The sequence below is a fragment of the Oncorhynchus tshawytscha genome, linkage group LG13 (assembly GCF_018296145.1).
Source record: "Oncorhynchus tshawytscha isolate Ot180627B linkage group LG13, Otsh_v2.0, whole genome shotgun sequence".
Lineage (NCBI taxonomy): Eukaryota > Metazoa > Chordata > Actinopteri > Salmoniformes > Salmonidae > Oncorhynchus > Oncorhynchus tshawytscha.
Genome location: NC_056441.1, coordinates 39222040 through 39246380, shown reverse-complemented (window position 1 = coordinate 39246380; position 24341 = coordinate 39222040). Strand labels below are relative to the sequence as shown.

At 42.9% G+C, this 24341-nt stretch overlaps 1 protein-coding gene across 4 annotated transcripts; it reads left to right on the top strand.

Moving 5' to 3' along the window:
* The first annotated feature begins 685 nt into the window (after positions 1–685).
* Positions 686–24090, top strand: LOC112264900 (histone-lysine N-methyltransferase EHMT2). Of its 4 annotated transcripts, none has more exons than XM_024441809.2 (27): positions 686–775; positions 1420–1486; positions 1625–1792; positions 1884–2095; positions 2300–2378; positions 2688–2740; positions 2873–3001; positions 4032–4103; positions 4267–4387; positions 4498–4605; positions 4860–4996; positions 7603–7746; positions 10191–10501; positions 10733–10957; positions 11287–11369; positions 11596–11702; positions 12007–12129; positions 12504–12605; positions 13203–13307; positions 13574–13728; positions 16227–16539; positions 16641–16718; positions 19474–19589; positions 22103–22189; positions 22307–22385; positions 22581–22756; positions 23025–24090. In XM_024441809.2, the coding sequence occupies exons 1-27, from the start codon at positions 749–751 to the stop codon at positions 23203–23205; spliced, it is 3558 nt and encodes a 1185-aa protein (XP_024297577.1). In that variant the 5' UTR covers positions 686–748; the 3' UTR covers positions 23206–24090. The 4 variants fall into 4 exon arrangements, with proteins under 4 accessions (XP_024297577.1, XP_024297578.1, XP_024297579.1 ...); XM_024441810.2 differs by having other exon boundaries at positions 2685–2740; positions 4501–4605; XM_024441811.2 differs by having other exon boundaries at positions 2685–2740; positions 4863–4996.
* Positions 24091–24341: the final 251 nt, after the last annotated feature.

Here is a 24341-nt window from a genome sequence, read left to right as displayed (position 1 = left end):
TTGGCAAGAGTGATGAAAGAAATATCAACATATTTTGAGTGGCTAACACAATTCATAGATTCACCAAACATATATTATTCTATGTTTCATTATTCCTGGTATATAATACTGGTTATGATTGCAGACAGAGCCCAGAGAATGGGATGGTGCAAATTGAATTAGTCGTGCATGCATGGGGATATCCAAGTCACCCAGTGATATGTTCTTGCTGTAGAGATACAACTAGTGAACTGAAATTTCACTGTTGTGTAGGCATAATACAGCTAGTGCTATCTAGACTTGCGCTGGCAAACAAATCCATTATATTAGCTACCGAACCGTTTGGTGTATGTTTTTTTGTTTGTTGGTGAGATGAAACTGCCAAAACTCTGAAAGGTATTATTGTACATCAAAATTGCAACACAAGATTTGCTCCAGTCTAAAATGTTGTCTGTAATCGTAACATGGTGTTTGTATGTTCACAGATGAAATTGAACGTTTACTTTCATGTTTCACGAATGGCTTTTCTTACAGTCCTAACAATTTAGGTATGGCTTTTCTTACAGTCCTAACAATTTAGGTATGGCTTTTCTTACGTTCAACCTTTTGGCAGGAATCTGGCTCCATACTTTTCCAGTAAGCATTCCTTTTACGAGTTTGGCAAACTGACTTGGAACTTGTTCAGTCAGCTCCGCCAATCAGTGAACCAAGGGGCGGAGAAAGGACGTTTACGCACACCACGTAAAATACGTCAAATTTTATTGGAAACATGTCGGCATCTGAGAAAACGTCCAAGGTAAAGAAATATTAGCTTTATTTAGCTAACTAGCTAGTTTACAATGGCTATGGACTTTGCATATTTGCCAGTTATTCAATACCTTGAAGATGCATACCTGAAATGCGATCTTTACAAGCAATTTGTTTGTTGTTTTGCTAGCAAAGTCTTGTTCCTTGCATTCTGCTAGCATAAAGGCAGCCCTCCTTGAACAATTAGCTAGCTAGCCACATAGCTAGAAAAGGGCTCTGAAAGATTAGGTAAAGGGTCACAATTAAATATTAATCGCAAATATTCCAACATTTTGCAATGCGTTTTGTGGAGATTGAGTGTCCAACATTTGGTCCTAAAATGTTTCACATTCAACTTCAGTAGCCAGCTATTAGGCTCGTGCATACAATAGGAATAGTTTAATTTCTACGCGTGCGTGCGTGCATTTTCCAGTGTCACTCACTACAATGTCAACACAACCTCTGGAGGATATAGACAACACTTCTAACTATTGTGGATATTAAAATCTGTCTCGTTACGGTTGCATTAATTCATTCATTCAGTATATGATTTGGAATGTGATCTGCAACTTTTGCACATCAAATAAATTCAAAATTCTTCTTCATCTGCATGATATGTGGCTCTGCTCTGGTATTTGGTTTTCTAAATGTTAGGAGTTGTCTGAAAGTGATGCATTGGAAACTGATCCTGAAGTGAGACTCTCAAGCCAGTCGGATGAAGGTATGGATGTACATTGAGAATGTATAGATTTAGACATATCTGACTATAATCATACATACATACAGACATATACACAACTTTTATAGAAACCCTGTTTATGCTGTGCATATTGATACAGAGGCTTTGAATGTTTCCTAGGTGATGCAAGTACTGACACAGCAGTGGTTACCAAGGAGACCGAGCCCATGGGTGGGAGGCTGTCACAGGCGCTATTTCAGGAGATTCAGGGAGATGGTTCGAAAAACGGGGAGGAGAGCGAACGACTATCAACAACATCCTCTTCTGTGTCAGTCAGAACCCTTGCAGGTAAAGATTGATCTCTTTGTCAGTTCTTTCTCTCTCTTCCTTTGTTTTCATAATTTGGTTTAATCTATTCCTTCATTTATCCCCCCCACAGGACATGCAGCGAAGAGCCTTCCATCCACATCTTCCTCTTCAATCTCCTCCTCCACTTCCTCTCCTTCTGGCAAAGCAAAGATGAGTGTTTTTGGTCCTGGAAGTAAAGCTCTCCTGCCACCTCCCTCATCCTCCTCTCTGCCTCCTGTCCCTGTCCAGACAGTAAAGATACACCGTGCTCGCAAGACTATGAACAGACCTCCCCCAACACAGGTGAGTCTTCTAAGACGATGGCTGGTAGTAGTGCTATATTTTTTTAGGATAGCCACTTATACAGTGATATCAATCAAAAAAGGCATATCTTATGTTTGAGTTAGTATGTTGAAAATCAGAGTATTTTACCATTTGGAAGTAATTTTATTCCTGTCACATTATCCCCTTCATGACCATCTGATCCATTGAGTTGTTGCCTTTCAGATGAGGTGCATCGAGTCACCAATCGTGCCAGTCAACCCCACAGACCCCACGACCAGCTTCGCGACAGACAGTGAAACTGGTCAATGTTGAAATATTGCATACATTTAGATTGACTTGAATGAAAGATTTACCCATTTTGAATGTTATATCGTAATTGAGCGATGTTCTATTGATTCCCAGGGTCATTTCATGTGTATCTGAGCTATTCACCGTTTAAGCAGGCAGAAATATAGACGGTACAATGTGTTTTTCCCCAAGAATCAGAGATGCACGAATATAATAGAACATTTTAAAATGGGTGAATCTTTTTTTTAATGTTTGTATGTAAGATTACTTACTGTTGAGTTTGAATCCTGTCACGTTATTTTTGTCTCTTACTCGGCAGCAGCAAAAAGGAGAAGGTTGGTCCAGGCAGAAAGCGCTATAGGCACAGAGCAGAAGGTAAAGACTGGGCAGGGGTGTGTCAGGGCTTTATTAGAGAATGAAGATAATGGTTGCTTATAATGGGTCTCATGCTGAGATATTAAGTAGTGACCCTGACCTAACGTTTTGTTTTTGTTACTTGAATTTCAGGCAGATCATGTACTCCGAGAGGCGGCGAGACGGCGTGACAGTTGGCTGGAGGATGCCGATGAGAACGAGTTTCTTCTCTATAACCCCTATGCAAGAGATGACACGGACCCAGCCTTCTCCGACTGCAAGGTCCGAGGCTAATTAACCCTTTAACAGGCAGCTCAACCAGGCGAGGTCCTTTTGACAACCAATTTTAAACTAGGTGTAACATATTTATTTTGTTAGGCATGTTTTATCATCTCAACCAATGCCATTTAGTAAAATCGTGTGGTTTTCATTATCGGACTGCCATGTTTTTTGAAACACGCGTTTAAAGATGGTTGAAAACCAGGATGTGAACGTGAGCTAAACTGAACCTCATTTACCATAATTTTTGGTACTAATTGTGTATAAAATGGGAAATTACAACAAAATGTTATTTACCTCTAAAACATAAGTTAAGAATGATTAAATTACTATGTTTTTTAAAATGTATTTTTAGGAACTCTTGAAAAATATGCTCTATTAAGCAGTTGAGTTGCCCATTTTAAAGGAATGATATTAAGTCGAAGCTTGTGACAATGGAAAGTGGAGAAATATTGTTATGGGATTTTTAGGCTGTTCAAATACAAAAACCTTTTCAAATCCATATCAGTATTCACTGTCTGCCTGTTATCTTCAATATGTTTCAGAATATCATTCAGTACATGTAATTGTACTGGTACTCTAAGCATATAAACTATAAATGCATACATGCATTCTAATATTCATATTTTGACACACAAATGTATTATTTTAATATTTGATATCAAGTCCTCATTTAACTAGGCCAATCTTCCACTTATAAGTAAATGAAGCAGACATAATGTATCATTTTTGAGATTATTTAAAATTCTCTGCAAATTCCAATACAAAATTAGTATTGGGCAACCGGCTGGTTGAGGTGTTTGTGATGCATTAACTATAGAAGTTTAAGTCATCCAAACACATTTTTCATATATGGTCTATACTGAGGCTAAATATAGATACAGTATTTAGCAGAAAATATGTTTTTCTGATATTTTTCTCTTGGTATACCAGTTAAAGGGTTATTGCTGAATAGCCACAGTTTTGAATAGATACAAGGAAATTGTATGTTGCTCATTTTCCATATCTGTACCTTCCATTTTTCCTATTGCAGTCTGAAGATGGTGGACTAGAGGAAAGGCTACATGAAAGAGATGCAGATGCATCTGGTAACATGTCAGATCATGTGAGTAGTTTTACTGGTCCTATGTCAGAGTTGGAAGCTACAATCATTTACCAGGCAGTTTTTAGGCAACATGTGTTTCATAAGATTCACTTGCTGGAACATAATTTTTATTTGGTCAAAGCATTGTTCCTCTGCCGGTCAACCAAACCCTCTTTGTCCTCAGAGCTCAGAGTTGGACCCACAGAGGCAGGGCCAGAGGAACGAAGAGAGCAGTGATTCGCCATGGACTCGCCCAGGGCGAGGCAAAGGGAGAGAGAGAGCCGAAGGAGCAGAGGCAGGAAGAGGTGAGTGACAGGGAGATCTATTCATTTGTATAAATAGTCGTATCATCACCACTATCATTATCATCACAGAGGCTATTTGATTGTAAATTATTGTCTGTTGTAACTTCCAGCAGTGTCGGCAGCAGCTACTTTTGGTGGATCCTGCGAGTACACAGAGGTTGCCTTGGGCTCCCTGGACATCGTGGCAACAGACAACCTAACACTCTCACCTCACCACGGTGGGTAGACTGTATTCGCACACAATACACAATCTGCAAGTCTTTATCAGTGGTCTCTCAGGGTCAAATCCTAGCTTGACGTATGCGTCCTGTAACTTTGACACAAATCTCCTATTAAGGTCTTGTGAACACATGATTTGCGTACATAACTAAAGCCACAATTTGGTTCTCAGTGAATAGCACTGATTATCTGCTACAGTGAGTAGTACCATATGACACCGATGAGGGAATGTCATATCTGCATGTCTGTGTAGAAGGCAGTGACGCTGGGGAGACGGAGCGTCTGGAGGAGCTGCCTCTGTGTAGCTGCAGGATGGAGGCACCACGCGTAGACAGCGCCAGCAGACAGCCCAACAGACTCTGCATGGCCACAGAGAGCGTGAACGGAGAGGTTTGTGTGTGGCTATGCACATGTAGACTCTGTGAAGCTGTGTTTTCCCTAGGATTTTTATCAGCAGTGGAGGGGGGGCTCCAACTGCACATAAATCAAATCAAATGTAATTTCTATAGCCCTTCTGACATCAGCTGATATCTCAAAGTGCTGTACAGAAACACAGCCTAAAATCCCAAACAGCAAGCAATGCAGGTGTAGAAGCACGGTGTCTAGGAAAAACTCCAGAGAAAGGCCAAAACCTAGGAAGAAACCTAGAGAAGAACCAGGCTATGACGGGTGGCCAGTCCTCTTCTGGCTGTGCCGGGTGGAGATTATAACAGAACATGGCCAAGATCTTCAAATATTCATAAATGACCAGCATGGTCAAATAATAATAATCACAGTAGTTGTCGAGGGTGCAGCAAGTCAGCACCTCAGGATTAAATGTCAGTTGGCTTTTCATAGCCGATCATTAGGAGTATCTCTACCGCTCCTGGTGTCTCTAGAGAGTTGAAAACAGCAGGTCTGGGACAGGTAGCGCGTCCGGTGAACAGGTTAGGGTTCCATAGCCGCAGGCAGAACAGTTGAAACTAGAGCAGCAGCAAGGCCAGGTGGACTGGGGACAGCAAGGAGTCATCATGCCAAGTAGTCCTGAGGCATGGTCCTGGGGCTCAGGTCCTCTGAGAGAGAATTAGAGAGAACATACTTAAATTCACACAGGACACCGGATAAGACAGGAGAAGTACTCCAGATATAACAAACTGACCCTAGCCCCCTGACACACAAACTACTGCAGCATAAATACTGGAGGCTGAGACAGGAGGGGTCAGGAGACACTGTGGCCCCATCCGATGATACCCCCGGACAGGGCCAAACAGGCAGGATATAACCCCACCCACTTTGCCGAAGCACAGTCCCCACACCACTAGAGGGATACCTTCAACCACAAACTTACCATCCTGAGACAAGGCCGAGTATAGCCCACAAAGATCTCCGCCACGGCACAACCCGGGGGGGGCGCCAACCCAGACAGGAAGATCACATCAGTGACTCAACCCACTCAAGTGACGCACCCCTCCTAGGGACGGCATGAAAGAGCACCAGTAAGCCAGTGACTCAGCCCCTGTAGTAGGGTTAGAGGCAGAGAATCCCAGTGGAGAGAGGGGAACCGGCCAGGCAGAGACAACAAGAGCGGTTCGTTGCTCCAGAGCCTTTCCGTTCACCTTCACACTCCTGGGCCAGACTACACTCAATCGTACGACCCACTGAAGAGATGAGTCTTCAGTAAAGACTTAAAGGTTGAGACCGAGTCTGCGTCTCTCACATGGGTAGGCAGACCATTCCATAAAAATGGAGCTCTATAGGAGAAAGCCCTTCCTCCAGCTGTTTGCTTAGAAATTTTAGGGACAATTGGGCGGCCTGCGTCTTGTGACCGTAGCGTACGTGTAGGTACAGTATGTACGGCAGGACCAAATCGGAAAGATGGGTAGGAGCTAGCCCATGTATTGCTTTGTAGGTTAGCAGTAAAACCTTGAAATCAGCCTTTGCCTAAACAGGAAGCCAGTGTAGGGAGACTAGCACTGGAGTAATATGATCACATTTTTTTGGTTCTAGTCAGGATTCTAGTAGACGTATTTAGCACTAACTGAAGTTTATTTAGTGCTTTATCCGGGTAGCCGGAAAGTAGAGCATTGCAGTAGTGTAACTTAGAAGTAACACAAGCATGGATTAACTTTTCTGCATCATTTTTGGACAGAAAGTTTCTGATTTTTGCAATGTTAGGTAGATGGAAAAAAGCTGTCCTTGAAACAGTCTTGATATGTTCGTCAAAAGAGAGATCAGGGTCCAGAGTAACGCCGAGGTCCTTCAGTTTTATTTGAGACGACTATACCAACCATTAAGATTAATTGTCAGATTCAACAGAAGATCTCTTTGTTTCTTGGGACCTAGAACAAGCATCTCTGTTTTGTAGAAAGTTTGCAGCCATCCACTTCCTTATGTCTGAAACACAGGCTTCTAGCGAGGGCAATTTTGGGCTTCACCATGTTTCATTGAAATGTACAGCTGTGTGTCATCCACTTAGCAGTGAAAGTTATCATTATGTTTTTGAATGACATCCCCAAGAGGTAAAATATATAGTGAAAACAATAGTGGTCCTAAAACGGAACCTTGAGGAACACCGAAATTTACAGTTGATTTGTCAATAGATACAAAATGTTGCTGTTTTAAAGTTCATTTCCTACAATTCGGAACATTTTTACTATGGCTTATGCCGTGTTCTTATGCTATCTAAGTGACTCAAACGTTATAACAAAATCAATGTCATGACATTTTTTTGAAATTTAGATTCTCCCTGACTGTCTAGTTTTTATTCTGGTGAATGTTAGTTCTCAAAGATTATATTATTAAAACATATATATATATATATATATATATATATATATAGCTCCATTTATCTATTGTATCATATCTTTGGGTGTGGTGGCCATTTTTTTGAGAGTCGCTGCTAAATGAATATAGGGGCAACACGGTAAGCTTTTCCATCTCATTTGGAATCAACATATGACTCACTATTTACTTCCCCTTTAAATGTTTCACTTTCCTCTCCCTCTTGTCTTTCGCAGCTGGTGGGCTGTACCAATATCATTCAGAAGGGGGAGACCATGCGGCCGTCCAGTCGGGTTTCCCTCATTGTGCTGTGCGAAAACCATCGGTCACATATGGTCAAACATCACTGCTGCCCTGGATGTGGATACTTCTGTATCGCAGTAAGGTTTTGTGCCACCCCCACAATCAAACATACTATCTGATGTCAAAGAACTGGATAGGTGAAAAGAAATTCCAAGTAGACATAGGGCTGTGGCAGTCACAATTTCGTCAGCTGGTGATTGTCAAGCAAATAACTGTCGGTCTCACGGTAATTGACTGTTAATTAACATAAACACATTTAGCATCTCCTGGTTTCCACACACCGCCTACAAGCCATTTTAAAAAGTATAATAAATCCATGTAATATAGCCTACACCTTCACAATGAATCCATTATTTATTTTAGAAAGGTTTAAAGAAGCATGATATGGAGAAAATGTCTATTTCAGAAGAACAGAATAGCATACTCTGAGTTGTCCTGATGTGGCTATGCCATATGGCTGTGGGCTACACAAATTCATTTAGCAGGCAAGATTAGTTTATAATTCCCTGGAATTATATTATTTTATAGTATGAAGAATACAATTGAACAAAGCTGTAAAGGGAGTGCGCACATGCGGCTATTCTGTGTTGAGTGGTTAACAAAGAAATGGGTACTCTTATGCTTAATTTAGTTTTTAATGTAACTTTAGTTGTTCTTCAAACGTTGGGCTATATGTTTAGATTTTTTTATACATTGTAAGGCTACATGATGAGACGCTAATGATGATTTGAAAAAAGTTGCTTGAAAGGCATGAGCTCTGCTTTGGGTTTTTTTGCGCAGGCTGTAAACACTCCACTAGTCTCTCATTCACAATTTGACTGTTCTTGATTCACAATTTGGTAATGCCTCGAATTTCACGGTGGCATCCCCTTTGGGGCCTTAATGCACCCTAAAAAAATCTATGCCATTTGTGGCCCGGCGTGCTGCGTTGTGCCCTTCTCCCTGAGTGTGCTGTGCAATCCGAAGCGCCTCTCACTCGCATGTTTCTGTCACTGATCGGGTCTTTCTCACAGGCTACAAGTAAAGACCGACACATCGGGGACGCAACAGCGTGCGTCCTTATCCAATTCCAAAGTGCAAATTGAAGATATTTACTTTGTCAGCCAACAAGATGAGTAGACCTAACGAACAGCAAAAGCACTAGCCTATGTCAATCTACTATCCCCCATAGTACAAAAGTTGACCTATTCTGTGCGAGAAATAAATATTCCAAACATAGTCTGGGACAGTTGTGGGATGTGATAGATCCCAAATGAATACAACCACTAGCATCAAAAAACCTTAATGCAATGTGGCTTATGCAAAAGATCAGAGTGTTTAGCTTAAAATGTTGATAAACTATTAGGCTATTTCTTCACATTATAAGCGCAGAAATGTGCACATGGTAGTAGGCTATAAGCGAGAATGTTCCATTAGTGGAAAACGGCATAATTAAAAGTGACTGCAAATGCAATTATACATGTAATGCTTTTATTATAAGGGTGTTTTTTATGGTGAAAATTATCTTCCCCAAACTTGAAACTCACGCACTGCTTATGTATGCCAGTTATGCTCTACACCCCTTGAAAAGCAGATAAATGTGCTTCATTTTCTGAAGTTATTTGGCCACTTTAGTTGTGATACAAATCTTACTAAAACATATAGCCTTATGGGCTAGGCTAAATGATGTGTGTGACAATGATTTGAAAAAGTCGCAAAAAAGGCATTGTTTCTTATACCGGGCTTATACTTCACAAGTGATAATATATAATTCACAAGTGATGGGCTAATATTGTCACCCATCAGACTGTTCTTGATTTAATCTTGGCTTTACATATACTAAATAATATGTGACATTTTTTATTTATTTAGAATGGACCATTCTCATGCACCTGTATCGAAACCGGGGCAGTGGGAAAACATACATGTCATCTATGCACTTAAATAGCCAATGGAGGATGCTTTTCCTCGTGGTTTATTTTTTTATGCCAGCCAGGTAGACTACACTTGTGCTTAATATGAGGAAAGTTGAGAAATAAACATAGTAGACCTAGCCTTGAGAAAACTGATGGGAACCTCTTCTTTTTAATGGAGGCCATCACTCTGTTTTCTCCTACAATTGCATAGCCTATAGAAATGCTGTGCAACATGAGCTCATGATTAGATTTGCATCGATGTCACAGTGATTAGAGGGACGATTGAGTGCGGAGTACCAGGCAGTAGGCAAGTTTGGTAGGCTACTAATGAACAGCAGCAGCATTAGAGTTTGGAGAAGCCTAATTACCGTGACTAAGCGGTCATGTGGAATTTGACTGCCTTCATGACTTGTGACCGCCATTGTGGCAGTAATACGGTCACCGCAACAGCCCTAAGTAGACAACCTCCATATTGTATTCACCTTAGACCTAGCTTGTGTTTTCAAATCTGTAAAGATGGAGAGGAGACGGAGAGACCACTGCAGATACTTGAGATGCATTATAAGTCTGTGCGTGTACGGTATATGTTTGATGTGGCCTTACACCCCTCTCTCTGATTTTCCCAGGGCACCTTCCTAGAGTGCTGTCCGGACCAGCGCATCGCCCACCGCTTCCACCGGGGCTGTGTGACAGTGCTGGGGGCTGGAAGGGGCAGGGGCATGGGCACAGGCATGCTCTTCTGCCCCCACTGTGGCGAGGATGCCTCGGAGGCCCAAGAGGTCACCATCCCCCCCTCAGCACCCGTGGCCACTGTGGTCACCACTTCCGCCTCATCCACCACCACACTGTCCCTCCCAGCCCCCATCGCCTCTGACCTCTCTCTGGTGGCCTCCACATGGCCGCTGAAGAACGGGAAGAGGCCGGTGGGTCCTATCAGGTGAGGAGAAAGGGGGAGATACAGATATGTGAAATTACTAAGTGTTGGCTGGAGTGCAATAATTGGGTGGTTTTGCTCTGCTTGTTGTGTATTTGTGGATAATTGATTGATTTGCGCTTGTGCCTGTGAGTCTATTGTTTGATAACTCGTATGGAAATAATGGTTATTCACACCACCCTAATCATTGCAGCCTTTTTTTTACTCCCTCTCTTTGTCTTCTTGATCTGTCAGTGCGAGGATGCGTGGGGTGGTAAAGAGAGACCAGGATCAGCGCCCCCCCCAAGCCGCTCTGGCAGCAGGGACTGTCAACGCAGCCCCCCCAGGCGAGGGGGGAGTGGACAGTGTGGGACCCTCCCTCTGTCTGCCCAATGGGAAGCCAGTCTGTCCCAGTGCACTTCCCCCCGGGCCCAGTAGGGCGGCGCTGCAGAAAGCCATTCTCACCCAGGACACTGAGAAGTGAGACAAAATAATAAAATAGATTAATAATAGTCTAAGTCTTATAGAATAGAATTATCTGTTCCAAATCAATGATTGATGGGAATTGTTTACGGCTAGACTTGGGTCTTGATGGATGTATTTTCAAAGCATTCAATCTTTCCTCCTTTTGTTGAAATTCAAAATTTGCTGAACTGACTGAATTGTGGAAAGCTATGTAGGGGAAATGTATTTAATGGTGTTGGATCCAGTGATTATTCCAAGGAATAGGAATGAGGGAGAGATGCATTTTACACAGAGTTCTGATAGGAGCTGTTCTCACGTGGTGATTCTTGGTTGTGATTGGTCAGGAGGAAGAAGCTGAGGTTCCACCCCCGCCAGCTCTATCCAGCTGCCAAGCAGGGTGAGGTGCAGAGGGTTCTGCTCATGCTCAGTAAGTGTCATAAGGAGTCCTTTGTTCGTATTTTACTGTTCGATTAAATAGACTTTCCTGATCTGATTGCATATTTTGTCTAAAGTGGCTTGCTCTCATCGCTCCTTCATCTGCTCTGGAAACACTTGTCCACTGTTCTTTCACATAAATGAAGGAATGAGACGATATTGACCCCTACTGCTGCTAATAACCCCTGAACTCCACTTACTCTCTCTGTTTGGTTCAGTGGAGGGCATAGACCCAGCCTACCAGGCTGACTCCCAGAACAGACGCTGTGCCCTCCACGTTGCCGCCCAGAGAGGCTTGCTGGAGGTCTGCTACATGCTGGTGCAGGTGAACAACTTTTGCACTTCAATCAATACAACTGGGTAATATTCATTAGGCTCCAAACTGAAGAAAACCGACTGAATCGGGGAGGGACTACCTGAAACTGTCCAATAAGAAATGCTTGCTTACATTTTCTGTTGCGAATGTTTTGTTACGGTGTGCCCAAATAACTACAACCCTGCTCGTTATTTTTATGTTCAATGATAGAAGTGACTCCTTTTACTCTTATTCCCCCCAAAATGGATCAGTGTGTCACTCATACAGTTATTATTCACCAGAGTGCTCAAATAATTTTCTTGTCTATTTACAGGCAGGTGCTAAACTGGACATCCAAGACAAATCCATGAGGACCCCTCTCCTGGAGGCCATCGTCAACAACCATGTGGAGGTGACCAGGTACCTGGTCCAGAGTGGAGCCTGCGTCTATCACATTGTGAGTGCCTGGTAAACAGTCCCTACACCAAAGCTGGTCAGCTAACACTAATAGCGGCTCTAGTAACATGAGCCGTAAAGGATTTAAACCTGAAAGAAATTGATCATCACCTTGAGTCACCTCAGAAGTCAACAGTAGGATCTATTATAGAGTAACTGGAGCTAGGACCTGTAGGTGGCATGTTAATACAATCTTGATTGCAATCAAATTCTCACCTTCTGACAATATTAATATGTGAAGATTATCATTATTTTTTTTAATTCACCTCTCCTATTGGCTTTTCCTCTCTTTGCCCCCCTCCAACTATTCTGTTTTTTCCCATTTTCTTTCTCCTTTTCCTCTCCCCTCTCTTCTCCCCCTTCTCTGCTCTCCAGGAAGAAGATGGCTACACTGGTCTCCACCACGCTGCCAAACTGGGCAGTCTGGACATTGTCACCCTTTTGTTGGAGACGGGACAGGTGGACATCAACGCACAGGTAGGGAAGAGCGAGAGAGGAACACTCTTGGGCTCTAAGACAGGGTGGCAACAACCAACAAGTCAGTGTGTGTTTTATCAGTCTGTGACACTCTTTGTCGACTGCATACTTCACACTGCATCATGTCCAATGACCACATGGTCTGTTTTCTGAGAAGTGCTTTAACATTTTTTTGCTGCTAATTAAACATCTTTATTTTGATTGACTATGCATGCGCAGATGAAGATAAATATAATTATCTTTATTTGATATTAAGTTGTAACCTTCTGTTTTTTTTTGTTGTTTTTTTTTCAAATCTATCCCTGTGTACGGTATATTATGTGGGTCTCTGCAGTGTAGTACCCCTTCACTCAACGTAGCACTAACACCCTCCATTGTAGGTATAGTAATCATTCAATGTACTCAATAACAGATACTGTATCATGTGTCACTTGGCAATGTTAGTTACCTGTATGTATGTTTAATCTATCTTCCAGTCCCATGTATCATTTCTCGTTGTATTGAACCATAGCACTTGTGTTAGGCATTTGGCTTGAGTACCACTGTATAGTCCAGTCCCCTAACCCTCTGAGTCAATGTGTTGTATTCCCCTCTCAGGATAGTGGAGGCTGGACTCCTATCATCTGGGCTGCAGAGCACAAGCACATCAAGGTCATCAGAGCACTGCTTAACAGGGGGGCTGACGTCACCCTCAAAGACAAGGTTAGGCTTTCTGTCCTGGTTATAACAACGTATGGGCATACAATGGCCAATCTGATTTTGAAGGAGGATGTGGAGGATTTATAGGCACGGCAAGTCACAAATCCTTGAAACGACAGCATTTGCTTCTTCATACTTGATTTATTGAAGGTATAGGTCAATTTGGTTGTAAGTATTCCAATCCATACCTTTTTCTTTCTATCCATTAATTTATTGTGATGCCATTCCCTCTGGGATGATAAAAATAATCTTCTCGCTCTCTCTATTAGGAGATGAACGCGTGTCTCCACTGGGCGTCCTTCGCAGGCTGTGTGACGATAGCAGAGATGGTGCTGAACGCCGGCTGCCCGCTGTCTTCTGTCAACATGCACGGGGACACTCCCCTACACATCGCTTCCAGGGAGGGCTTCCTCGATTGTGTAACGTGAGTAGACCAATACCCTGTCAATCGCATCCATCGATCACTCCTATGGCTGTTACGGTGACTATATTACCGCCATGCTGGCGGTCACGAGTCATGATGCCAGTCAAATTCCATGTGACCGTTTAGTCACGGTAATTAAGCCTCTCCAAGCTCTGATGCTGCTGATGGTCATTAGTAGCCTACCAAACTTGCTAACTGCCTGGTACTCAGCACTCTATTGTCCCTCTAATCACTCTGACATCAATGCAAATCACACAACACACTATCACTTGTGAATGATGACCAGCTTAAGGCAAACAGCTCATGCTTTTTTGGTAACTTTTTCAAATCATAGTTTCATACCTCTTGTAGCCTAGCCCATAGCCTATATTTTTTGGTAAAGTTTATCACAACTAAAGTGGCCAATTTAACTTCTTAAAATTAAGCACATTAGGCTCTACACCCACTGTGAAGCAGATTATCTGGCAAATATAAGCAGTGCGTGAGTTTCAAGTTTGGGGAAGATTATTTTCCCCATAAAATGCGACTTTTTATAATAAAAGCATTACATGCTTAATTGCCTTTGCAATCACTTTTGTTAATGGTGATTTCCTGCTAATGGAACATTTGCGCTTATAGCCAACTGCCGTGTGCGCATTGCTGCGCTTATAATGTGATAACCTAATAGTTTATCAATTTATTATTTTTATTTTTCACCCACTTTTTTTCTCCCCAATTTCGTGGTATCCAATTGGTAGTAGTTACAGTCTTGTCTCATTGCTGCAACTCCCGTACGGACTCGGGAGAGGCGACAGTCGAGAGCCATGCGTCCTCCAAAACACAACACAACCCAACCAAGCCGCACTGCTTCTTGACACAATGCCCATCCAACCCGGAAGCACCGTACACCTGGCGACTGTGTCAGCGTGCACTGCGCCCGGCCCGCCACAGGAGTCGCTAGTGCGTGATGAGACAAGGATATCCCTGCCGGCCAAACCCTCTCTAACCTGGACGATGCTGGGCCAATTGTGCGCCGCCCCATGGGCCTCCCGGTCATGGCCGGCTGCGACAGAGCCTGGACTCGAACACAGAATCGTTAGTGGCACAGATAGCACTGCAGTGCCTTAGACCACTGTGCCATCAGGGAGGCTGCAATCAGCATTTTAAGATCAACGTTCTCATCTGTTGGGTCAGGCTCAATGCTTAAAACAGTTTTTTTAATGCTAGTGGTTGTATTCATTTGGGATCTATCGCATCCCACAACTGACCCCAGACTATGTTTAAAATATTTATTTATTGCACTGAATAGAATAGGTCAACATTTGTACTATGGGTAATAGTAGGTTGACATAGGCTAGTGCTTTTGCTGTTTGTTAGGCCTGCTCATGTTGACTGACATAAATGTGGAAAGTTGTTCCGATATCTTCAATATGCGTCTCGGAATTGGATAAGGACTTGCGCAGTTAAGTCCCCAATGTGTCTGTCTTCATTTGTAGCCTGTGAGAACGTCCTGATCACCTGACTAAGAGCCATGTGAGTGAGAGACGCTTCGGCATGCTGCGGGGAGAAGGGAATTATAATTATTATATTCAGCCCAAGGGCACAACGGCCACTGGCCACAAAAGGCATGGATTTCTTTTTAGGGGGATTATAGCCATACAGCTGGGAAATTTGAGGCATTATCAAGTGCTTGTCAAATTGTGAGTGAGAGACTGATGAAGTGTGTACAGCCTGCGCAAAAAACAAGGCAGAGCTCATGCAACTTTTTTCAAATCATCATTAGTTACATCATGCAGCCTTGGAATGTAATTAAACATCAAAACATATAGGCCAACATATGTATAACAAATAAAGTTACATATTTAACTCTAAATTAAGCATAGCCAGATCAGGGCCTAACGCAAGGATAACACAGTGTATGCTATTCTGTTCTTTGGAAAAAACTACATTTTCTTTAGACCTGTCTAAAATAAATAATAATTTGTATTTATTTTACCTTTAGGCAAGTCGGTTAAGAACAAATTCTTATTTACAGTGGGTTAACTGCCTTGTTCAGGGGCAGAATGACAGATTTTTACCTTGTCAGCTCGGGAATTTGAACTAGAAACTTTTCGGTTACTGGCCCAACGCTCTAACCACTAGGCTACCTGCCGATTTTAATTGTGATGGTGTCGGCTATATTACATGGATTTATTAGACTTTTTAATATATAGATGTTCGAAAGTTCTGCATCAGCTTGTAGGCTGTGTGTGGAAGCCAGGAGATGCTAAATGTGTTTTGTTCATTAATGGTCAATTACTGTGAGACCAGCAGTTATTTGCTTGACAATCACTGGCTGACTGTTACAGCCCGAGTCACTCCTGTAGTCTGGTAATTTCGAATAGAAGGAATTTGTCCATAGGTATTGATCTAAAGTCATTTGAGCATTTTGCGCCCATGATGGTTGTAAGGATATGGGAAGGGTAATCTGTGCCTAACGGCAACTTTAACACCTTTGTTTGCTTATTCCCTCTCTACAGGCTCTTCCTCTCTAGGGGGGCAGACATCGACATCATGAACAGGGAAGGGGACACCCCTCTTTCTCTGGCACGTTCCGATTCGCCCGTCTGGGTGTCACTCCAGATAAACAGGAAGCTGCGGAGGGGGATAGCCAATCGTATGCTTCGTACAGAGAAGATCATCAGCAGTGACGTAGCCCAGGGGTATGAGAACGTGCCTATCCCCTGTGTGAACGCAGTGGATGATGAGGGATGTCCCTCAGACTACAAGTATGTTTCCGAGAACTGTGAGACTTCAGCCATGAACATCGACCGCAACATCACACACTTACAGGTACATACAGTAACACCACACACCTTTAGATGATACACATGATAATTATCATTGATCATACATGCATCTTGCCTTTCTATAAATCTGTGTCTGTCCCTCAGCACTGCAGCTGCACAGAGGACTGCTCCTCCAGCAACTGTCTGTGTGGACAGCTCAGTATCCGCTGCTGGTACGACAAGGTTAGTGACAAATTATTTGTTTTATATCCCACTTTATTTGGATATAAAAGTATTCAGCCATTGTGAACTTTGGTGTTAAAGTTTTATATTTGATTAAGGAAACTGGTAAGAACTAGAACCTTGTAAATATCCTGGGTTTTCAGAGAGAGTTTTTCAGAGAGAGTTCTCATTTTTCAAATTTCAGATATTATTGAACTGTGGATAGTTTGTTGAACTGTGGATCTGTCTCCGTCTGTACTCTCGTACATTAGTCACACGCGATATCTCAGACAGCACTGGCCTGACTTTGACGAAACTTTGAATGATGCGTCTTGCCACAGAGATCTGGAATTTACAAAATTAGACTGATTGGCCAGATGGTGGGGCTATAACAAGAGATTGAAAATGCTAACTTTTAAAGGTTACGCCCCTTATTCTGTTTGAAATAAAGTCATGAAATTCAGTACATAGGTCCCTCTCCTCACAAGGAGCACATTTGCCTCAGGGACCCATATGGTCCGCCATGATAGATCTTCCCCCATTTTGAATTTTGTGAAAATTCTTAAACGCTACTCTTCTGGCACTGAATGACCGATCTGCACGAAACTTGATACACTACACGACCAAAAGTATGTGGACACATGCTCGTCGAAAATCTCATTCCAAAATCATGGGCGTTCAAATAGAGTTGGTCCCCCTTTTCTGCTGTAACAGCCTCCCCTCTTCTGGGAAGGCTTTCCACTAGATGTTGGAACATTGCTGTGGGGAATTTCTTCCATTCATCCACGAGCATTAGTGAGGTCAGGCACTGATGTTGGGCGATTAGGCTTGGCTTGCAGTCGGCGTTCCAATTCATCCTAAAAGTGTTCGATGGGGTTGAGGTCAGGGCTCTGTGCAGGCCAGTCAAGTTCTTCCATATCGATCGCGACAAACCATTTCTGTATGGACCTCGCTTCGTGCACTGGGGCATTGTCATGCTGAAACAGGAAAGGGCCTTCCCCAAACTTTTGCCACAAAGTTGCAAGCACAGATTCATCTGAAATGTCATTGTATGCTGTAGCGTTAAGATTTCCCTTCAATGGAACCAAGGGGCCTAGCCCGAACCATGAAAAACAGCCTTGACCATTATTCCTCCTCCACCAAACTTTACAGTTGGCACTATGTATTGGAGCAGGTAGCGTTCTCCTGGCATCTGCCAAATCCAGATGCGTCCATCAGACTTCCAAATGGTGAAACGTGATCCATCACTCCAGAGATCACGTTTCCACTGCTTCAGAGTCCAATGGTGGCGAGCTTTACACCACTCCAGCCGACAATTGGCATTGTGCATGATCTTAGGCTTGTGTGTGGCTGCTCAGCTATGGAAACCCATTTCATGAAGCTGACGACGAATAGTTATTGTGCAGACGTTGCTTCCAGAGGCAGCTTGGAACTTGCTAGTGACTGTAGTAACCGAGGACAGATGACTTTTACATCCTACGCACTTAAGCACTCGGCGGTCCCGTTCTGGCCTGTGTGGCCTAGCACTTTGCGGCTTAGCCATTGTTGGTCCTAGACGCTTCCACTTCACAATAACAGCACTTACAGTTGACCGGGACAGCTCTAGCAGGGCAGAAATTTGACAAACTCACTTGTTGGAAAGGTGGCAGTGCCATGTTGAAAGTCACTGAACTCTTCAGTAAGGCCGTTCTACTGCCAATGTTTGTCGATGGAGATTGCATGGTGGTGTGCTCAATTTTATACAGCTGTCAGCAACAGGGCTGGCTGAAATAGCTGAATCCACTAATTGGAAGGGGTGTCCACATACACTATATATACAAAAGTATGTGGCCTCCATTGACAAAGGTCTCACAATGCAATTTTCTTTAGAGTACCTAAAACAACATGGCTGCTATGGACCAATAAACATTCACATGAGCGTGGCCTGGCACACAAATGCATATAAATCACTCATAGGATATTCGTATTGTAACACAATTTAGTATAAGTTGCGAACACTGTCAACATGTGCACGAGCATTCATATAGACCACATGGTGGCTCTTTAACGGACACATGTTTCTCTCTTGATCTGTTTGACTCAGTGCTGAAATTTGTGTCACATGCTCAGGGTTATGAGTTTAGCTAACCCACGTGAGGTTTCAGACACCACTTTATTTTTTAACAGAACTTGGGTGAATGATGTGTCTTGCCATAGACATCTGGCATTTACAAAACTACACTGATTGGCCCAAGGGGGGGCACTGCATTATTTGTGGGGGACTACATGCTTACTGTTTACTGTTGCCTTTTTTGATCATGGTTAGTGATACACCCAGCAGTCATACGAGACAGAATTTACTTTCCAAGCGGTCACCAAGCCATCTCTCTCGAAAGACTGGCGAGGTCATTTGGGGGGCTCTGTCCTTTTTGTCTTTAGTTTATTTCTAATTTCACGGTGGAAGGCTAAAACATAATTTTTGTCCCCTACAATAATCGTTGGGGGGACTATGGATCTGTCTCCGTACGTACGGTAGTCACACACCAATATCTGACACCACTGGCCTGATTTTGACAAACATGGGTGAATGATGTGTCTTGCCATAGAGATCTGGCATTTATAAAATTGCACTGAGATGCCCAAGTGGGGAGCGAGAGTGCGCTTAATTTGTTTTCACTAATTGTCCCGAGGGGGGACACTACCATTTGTGGGGGACATGTTTATAGTTGTTTTTAAGTATCGAGTTCGTCAGGTGAAAGACAAACATAAGATACTATGTGTTTTCTGTGTTTACCAGGACCACCGGTTGCTCCAGGAGTTCAATAAGATCGAACCGCCTCTCATATTTGAATGTAACCTGGCTTGCTCCTGCTACCGCACCTGCAAGAACAGAGTGGTGCAGGCGGGCATCAAGTAAGAGCTGTTACTACACCACTGTACACTTTGAAATCAAATTAGAACTATTTTAGATACAGTGCCTTCAGAAATGATTCATACCTCGTGACTTATTCCACATTTTGTTGTTACAGCCGGGATTCAAAATGGATGAAATACTTTTTTTTTCTCACCAATGTACACACACTACCCCATCATTGAAAATGAAATACGGTTATCTAATTTACATAAGTATTCACACCCCTGAGTTTGGCAGCGATTACAGCTGTGAGTCTTTCTTGGTAAGTAGGAACTTTCCACACCTGGATTGTACATTTGCCCATTTTTATTATTTTCAAAGCTCTGGTGATTACAACTTTTAATCGTCTTGGATATGTCTGTATCAGCTTGGCACATCTGGATTTGTAGATTTTCTCCCATTCTTCCTTGCAGAATTTCTCAAGCTCTGTTAAATTAGATGGGGAGTGGCGCAGCGTTCTAAGGCACTGTCATTGCAGTGCCAGAGGCGTTACTACAGAACTGGTTTCATTACCGGGCTGTGCCACAACTGGCCATGGCCGGGAGTCCCATAGGATGGCGCACAATTGGCCCAGCGTCATCCGGATTAGGGGAGGGTTTAGTCGGTGGGGCTTTACTTGGCTCATCACGCTCTATTGACTGCTTGTGGCGGGCCGGGTGCCTGTGGGCTGACCCCGGTCGCCAGTTGAATGGTGTTTCCGCCGACACATTGGTGCGGCTGGCTTCCGGGTTAAGCTGGCGGGTGTTAAGGAGCGCGGTGAGGCGGGTCATATTTCGGAGAACGCATGACTCCACATTCACATCTGCCGAGCCTGTTGGGGAGTTGCAGCGGTCAGACGAAATATAATAAATAAAATTAAAAACATTTGACGGGGAGTGGCGGTGAACAGCAATCTTCAAGTCTTTCCACAGATTTTCAATGGGATTCAAGTCTGGGCTTTGGCAGGGCAACTCAAGGACTTTCTTGTTCAGATGCAATTGCAGTGTTTCTTTGGCTTTATGGTTGGGGTTCCTGTTGGAACGTAGATCTTTGCTCAAGTCGAATGTCATTTGCACTCTGAAGCAGGTTCTCATCAAGGATTTGGCTCCATTCATTGTTCCCTCTCTCCTTACCAGTCTCCCAGTCCCTTCTGCTGAAAAGCATCCCCATAGCATGATGATGCCACCACCATGCTTCACAGTAGGGATGGTGTTAGACGGGTGATGAGCTGTGCCTGGTTTTCTACAGACATAGCGCTTTGTGACAAAAGTTAGATTTGTCTCATCAGATCACAGAATCTTTTGCCTTATGATCTGATCCAGGTGTGCTGTCGTGTGCCTTTTCTCAGGAGTGGCTTCTGTTTGGTCACTCTCCCATAAAGCCAAGATTGGGGTAGTGCTGTAGAGAACTCTGTAGTTCTGTCAGTGGTCATTGGGTTCTTTATCACCTCTCTGACCAAGGTACTTCTTGCCCGGTTGCTCAGTTTGATCGGACGGCCAGCTCTAGGCAGAGCCTGGGTAGTTCCATATTTTTTTCTATTTCCCAATGATGGAGACCTCTGTGCTCTTGGAAATGTTAAACTCTCTTTGAAGAATTGTGATGAGACATATAACCCTATCTTGGAGATCTACGGCCAGTTCCTTGGACTTCATGGTATAGTTTTTTGTATAGATAAGTATGTTTCTAAATCGGGTCCAAAAAAATCATTTGGCCACAGGTGTACTCCAATCAAGTTGTAGAGACATCTCAAGGATGATCTAAGGAAATTGGATGCACCTGAGCTCAGTTTTGAGTGTTTTGGCAAAGGGGTGTGTGAATACTTTTGTAAATGAGATATTTCTATAATTTAATACATTTTCAAAATATCTCTGAACCTGTTTTCACTTTGTCATTAAAGGGTATTGTGTGACGATGGGTGAGGGGGAATAAAACATTGTTTATCCATTTTGAATTCAGGATGTAACAACATGTGGAATAAGTCAAGGGGTCTGAATACTTTCTGAAGGCACTATGACTACCCTTATCTCTTACTCAAACACTTCTCTTTTGGTTTATCTCTGCAGACCTTATGAAAGGGTTTCACAAACGCTGCCCTGGGGACCCCAAGGGGGGCAAGTTTCGTTTTTTGCCCTAGCACTATATAGCTGTTTTTTAAATAACCAACTAATCATCAAGCTTTGATTTATTTGAATCAGCGGTGTAATGCTAGGGCAAAAAACTAAACGTGCACCCCTTCGGGTCCCCTGCACTGAGTTTGGGTAATGCTGCTTCATGACATTGTCTGCTGTTGTGGTCGACATTTACATTGTCCCGTGTAGCTCAGTTTGTACGGCATGATGCATTCAATGCCTGGGTTGTGAGTTCGATTCCCACAGGGGTCCAGTGTGAAAATGTATGCGCACTCTGGTATGAAAAATGTAAGCACTTTCTACTGTAAGTCACTCTGGATAAGAGTGTCTGCTAAATGACTCGAATGTTAATCTTACTGTCTGGGTCCTGGTACAATCTCACTTGTATACTTTCTCGGTCTTAGGGTGCGTCTCCAGTTGTACCGAACAGAGAAGATGGGATGGGGAGTTCGGGCTCTACAGGACATTCCCCAAGGCAGCTTCATCTGCGAGTAAGTGTGTGTATGGTTATTTAAAGAAAATTAGTATGATTAGCCAATCTAATGTGTCTTTCCAGTTCTATCAATTAGTTAATTGTCTTGTTGGAAGTAACATTTCTCTCCACACAGATATGTGGGAGAACTGATCTCTGATGCAGAGGCAGATGTAAGGGAAGATGACTCCTACCTCTTTGACCTGGACAACAAGGTACCTCATCTGTTTTTTCTCCCATAGGGATTACACATGAAAAAAAAAAAAAAACATGAAATTGAATTTATCACATGCACTGAATACAACAGGTTTTGATTTACTGTCATTTAGACACAGAAGTTTAAACAGACCACTGATTTACCAATGCAACTAAGTACATCACCATCCCTCTCTCTCTCCTTCGCTCTAAAGGACGGGGAGGTGTACTGCATCGATGCCCGTTACTACGGTAACATCAGCCGCTTCATCAACCACCTGTGCGACCCCAACATCATCCCAGTGCGGGTGTTCATGCTGCACCAGGACCTGCGCTTCCCCCGCATCGCCTTCTTCAGCTCCCGAGACATACTGACAGGACAGGAGCTTGGGTGAGAGGATTCACCCCCACACACTTTGGATCTGAGCCACAGACACAAAATGGACGCCCAGTGGAGTGGTGTTGATGCTGCCTTAGGAAAGCAGAGTGGAACATGATTTGGCACTACTTTTTCAGTAACCGTAGCATCTATTCCATGTATCACTTCTCTTGCACCAGAAATAAAATTGCCTGAGTATATTGTTTATTCCACTGATTTATGATATTGACGTACATTGATTAAATTCTCAGCCTAGAATTACAATGTTCTGTTTGCACAGGTTTGATTATGGAGACCGCTTCTGGGACATCAAGAGTAAATACTTCACCTGCCAGTGTGGATCAGAGAAATGCAAACACTCAGCGGAGGCCATCGCCTTGGAGCAGAGCAGGCTCACTCGACTGGAGACCTGCCCAGAATTGGATACTGACCCTGGGCTTGCCATGCTAGGAAACTTCTAGGCTTCCCCTGCGGCTTGGTGCATGTATTTCTCCGTTTCTACACTCACTCTTACATTTCGTATGCATTTGTGCAGTTATTGTTTGTGTGGTAATCGAGCCTTAACTTTGTCCACGTATCTGATATAAATGACTGAAAAAGGTGTCTTCTGTGTAAGACCCATACGTACAGTATTTTTTTAAACTATAATATTGCTATGCCTCTTTGCCATGAGACATCAGTGGCACTACAGCATGCTATGAAATGCCAGTTACGCTCACCACATGCTGTGCCAAATACATACTGAACAATTCATTTCACAGTACTCTACCATGATACTGTCTACTTGTTAAGTAATTGAAAAAGTTACCGACAGCTGACTTTCGAGTAGTATTGAAGTCTGCTTTTATACAAAATGTACGTTGTTTTGTCATTTAATACAATTTATTAAACTTTTACAAATGGATCCACTATCATTTGTTTCAGCAGGGTTGCTTTTCCTACAACTCAATGAATATCAAGCAGCCCAGACACACCAGAGAATGTGGTTCCAATTTTGGCATAGATTGCTAAAAAGTTTGTGATTTAATGTAACATTCCGTTTGTGTCTTTTATTTGAGTTTGAACCTTAATCTGGTCTTTGACAGAGTTCTTGGGACTTGTTGAATAGTTAACTATTCAACCATGCTTTCCTTCCCCAGGCCCAATTCATGGTTATTGCTATCTTCTACAACTCATGATGGGAAAGGGAGCATGAGCTCTGCTTTTATAACATATTCAGTAATACTGACAGAAAAAGAAGGCTGTCAAATTGACTTATGTAAATCACTATCTGGTTGGGTTGTGCCAGGTTTCATGTTGTGAACTGAAGAACATGGGTGAGACATTAAACATTTCCAAAGCAATAAGGAAGGGCTCTTTGTGTGATGATAGGAAAAGTCACTCCCTCAACTCTAAATAAAATGTTTTTGTACAGTAGAAAGAAATGTGAACCCTTTGGAATTACTTGGACTTCCTCATTGTCTGTTGTGACTTACAATTTGATCTGATCTTAATCTATGACCATTCAGTCTGCTTAAACTAATAACACACCTTGTGAACATTCAGTGTAGGGTGGGAAAAGTATGTGAACCCTTGGTTTTAATAACTGGTTGACCCT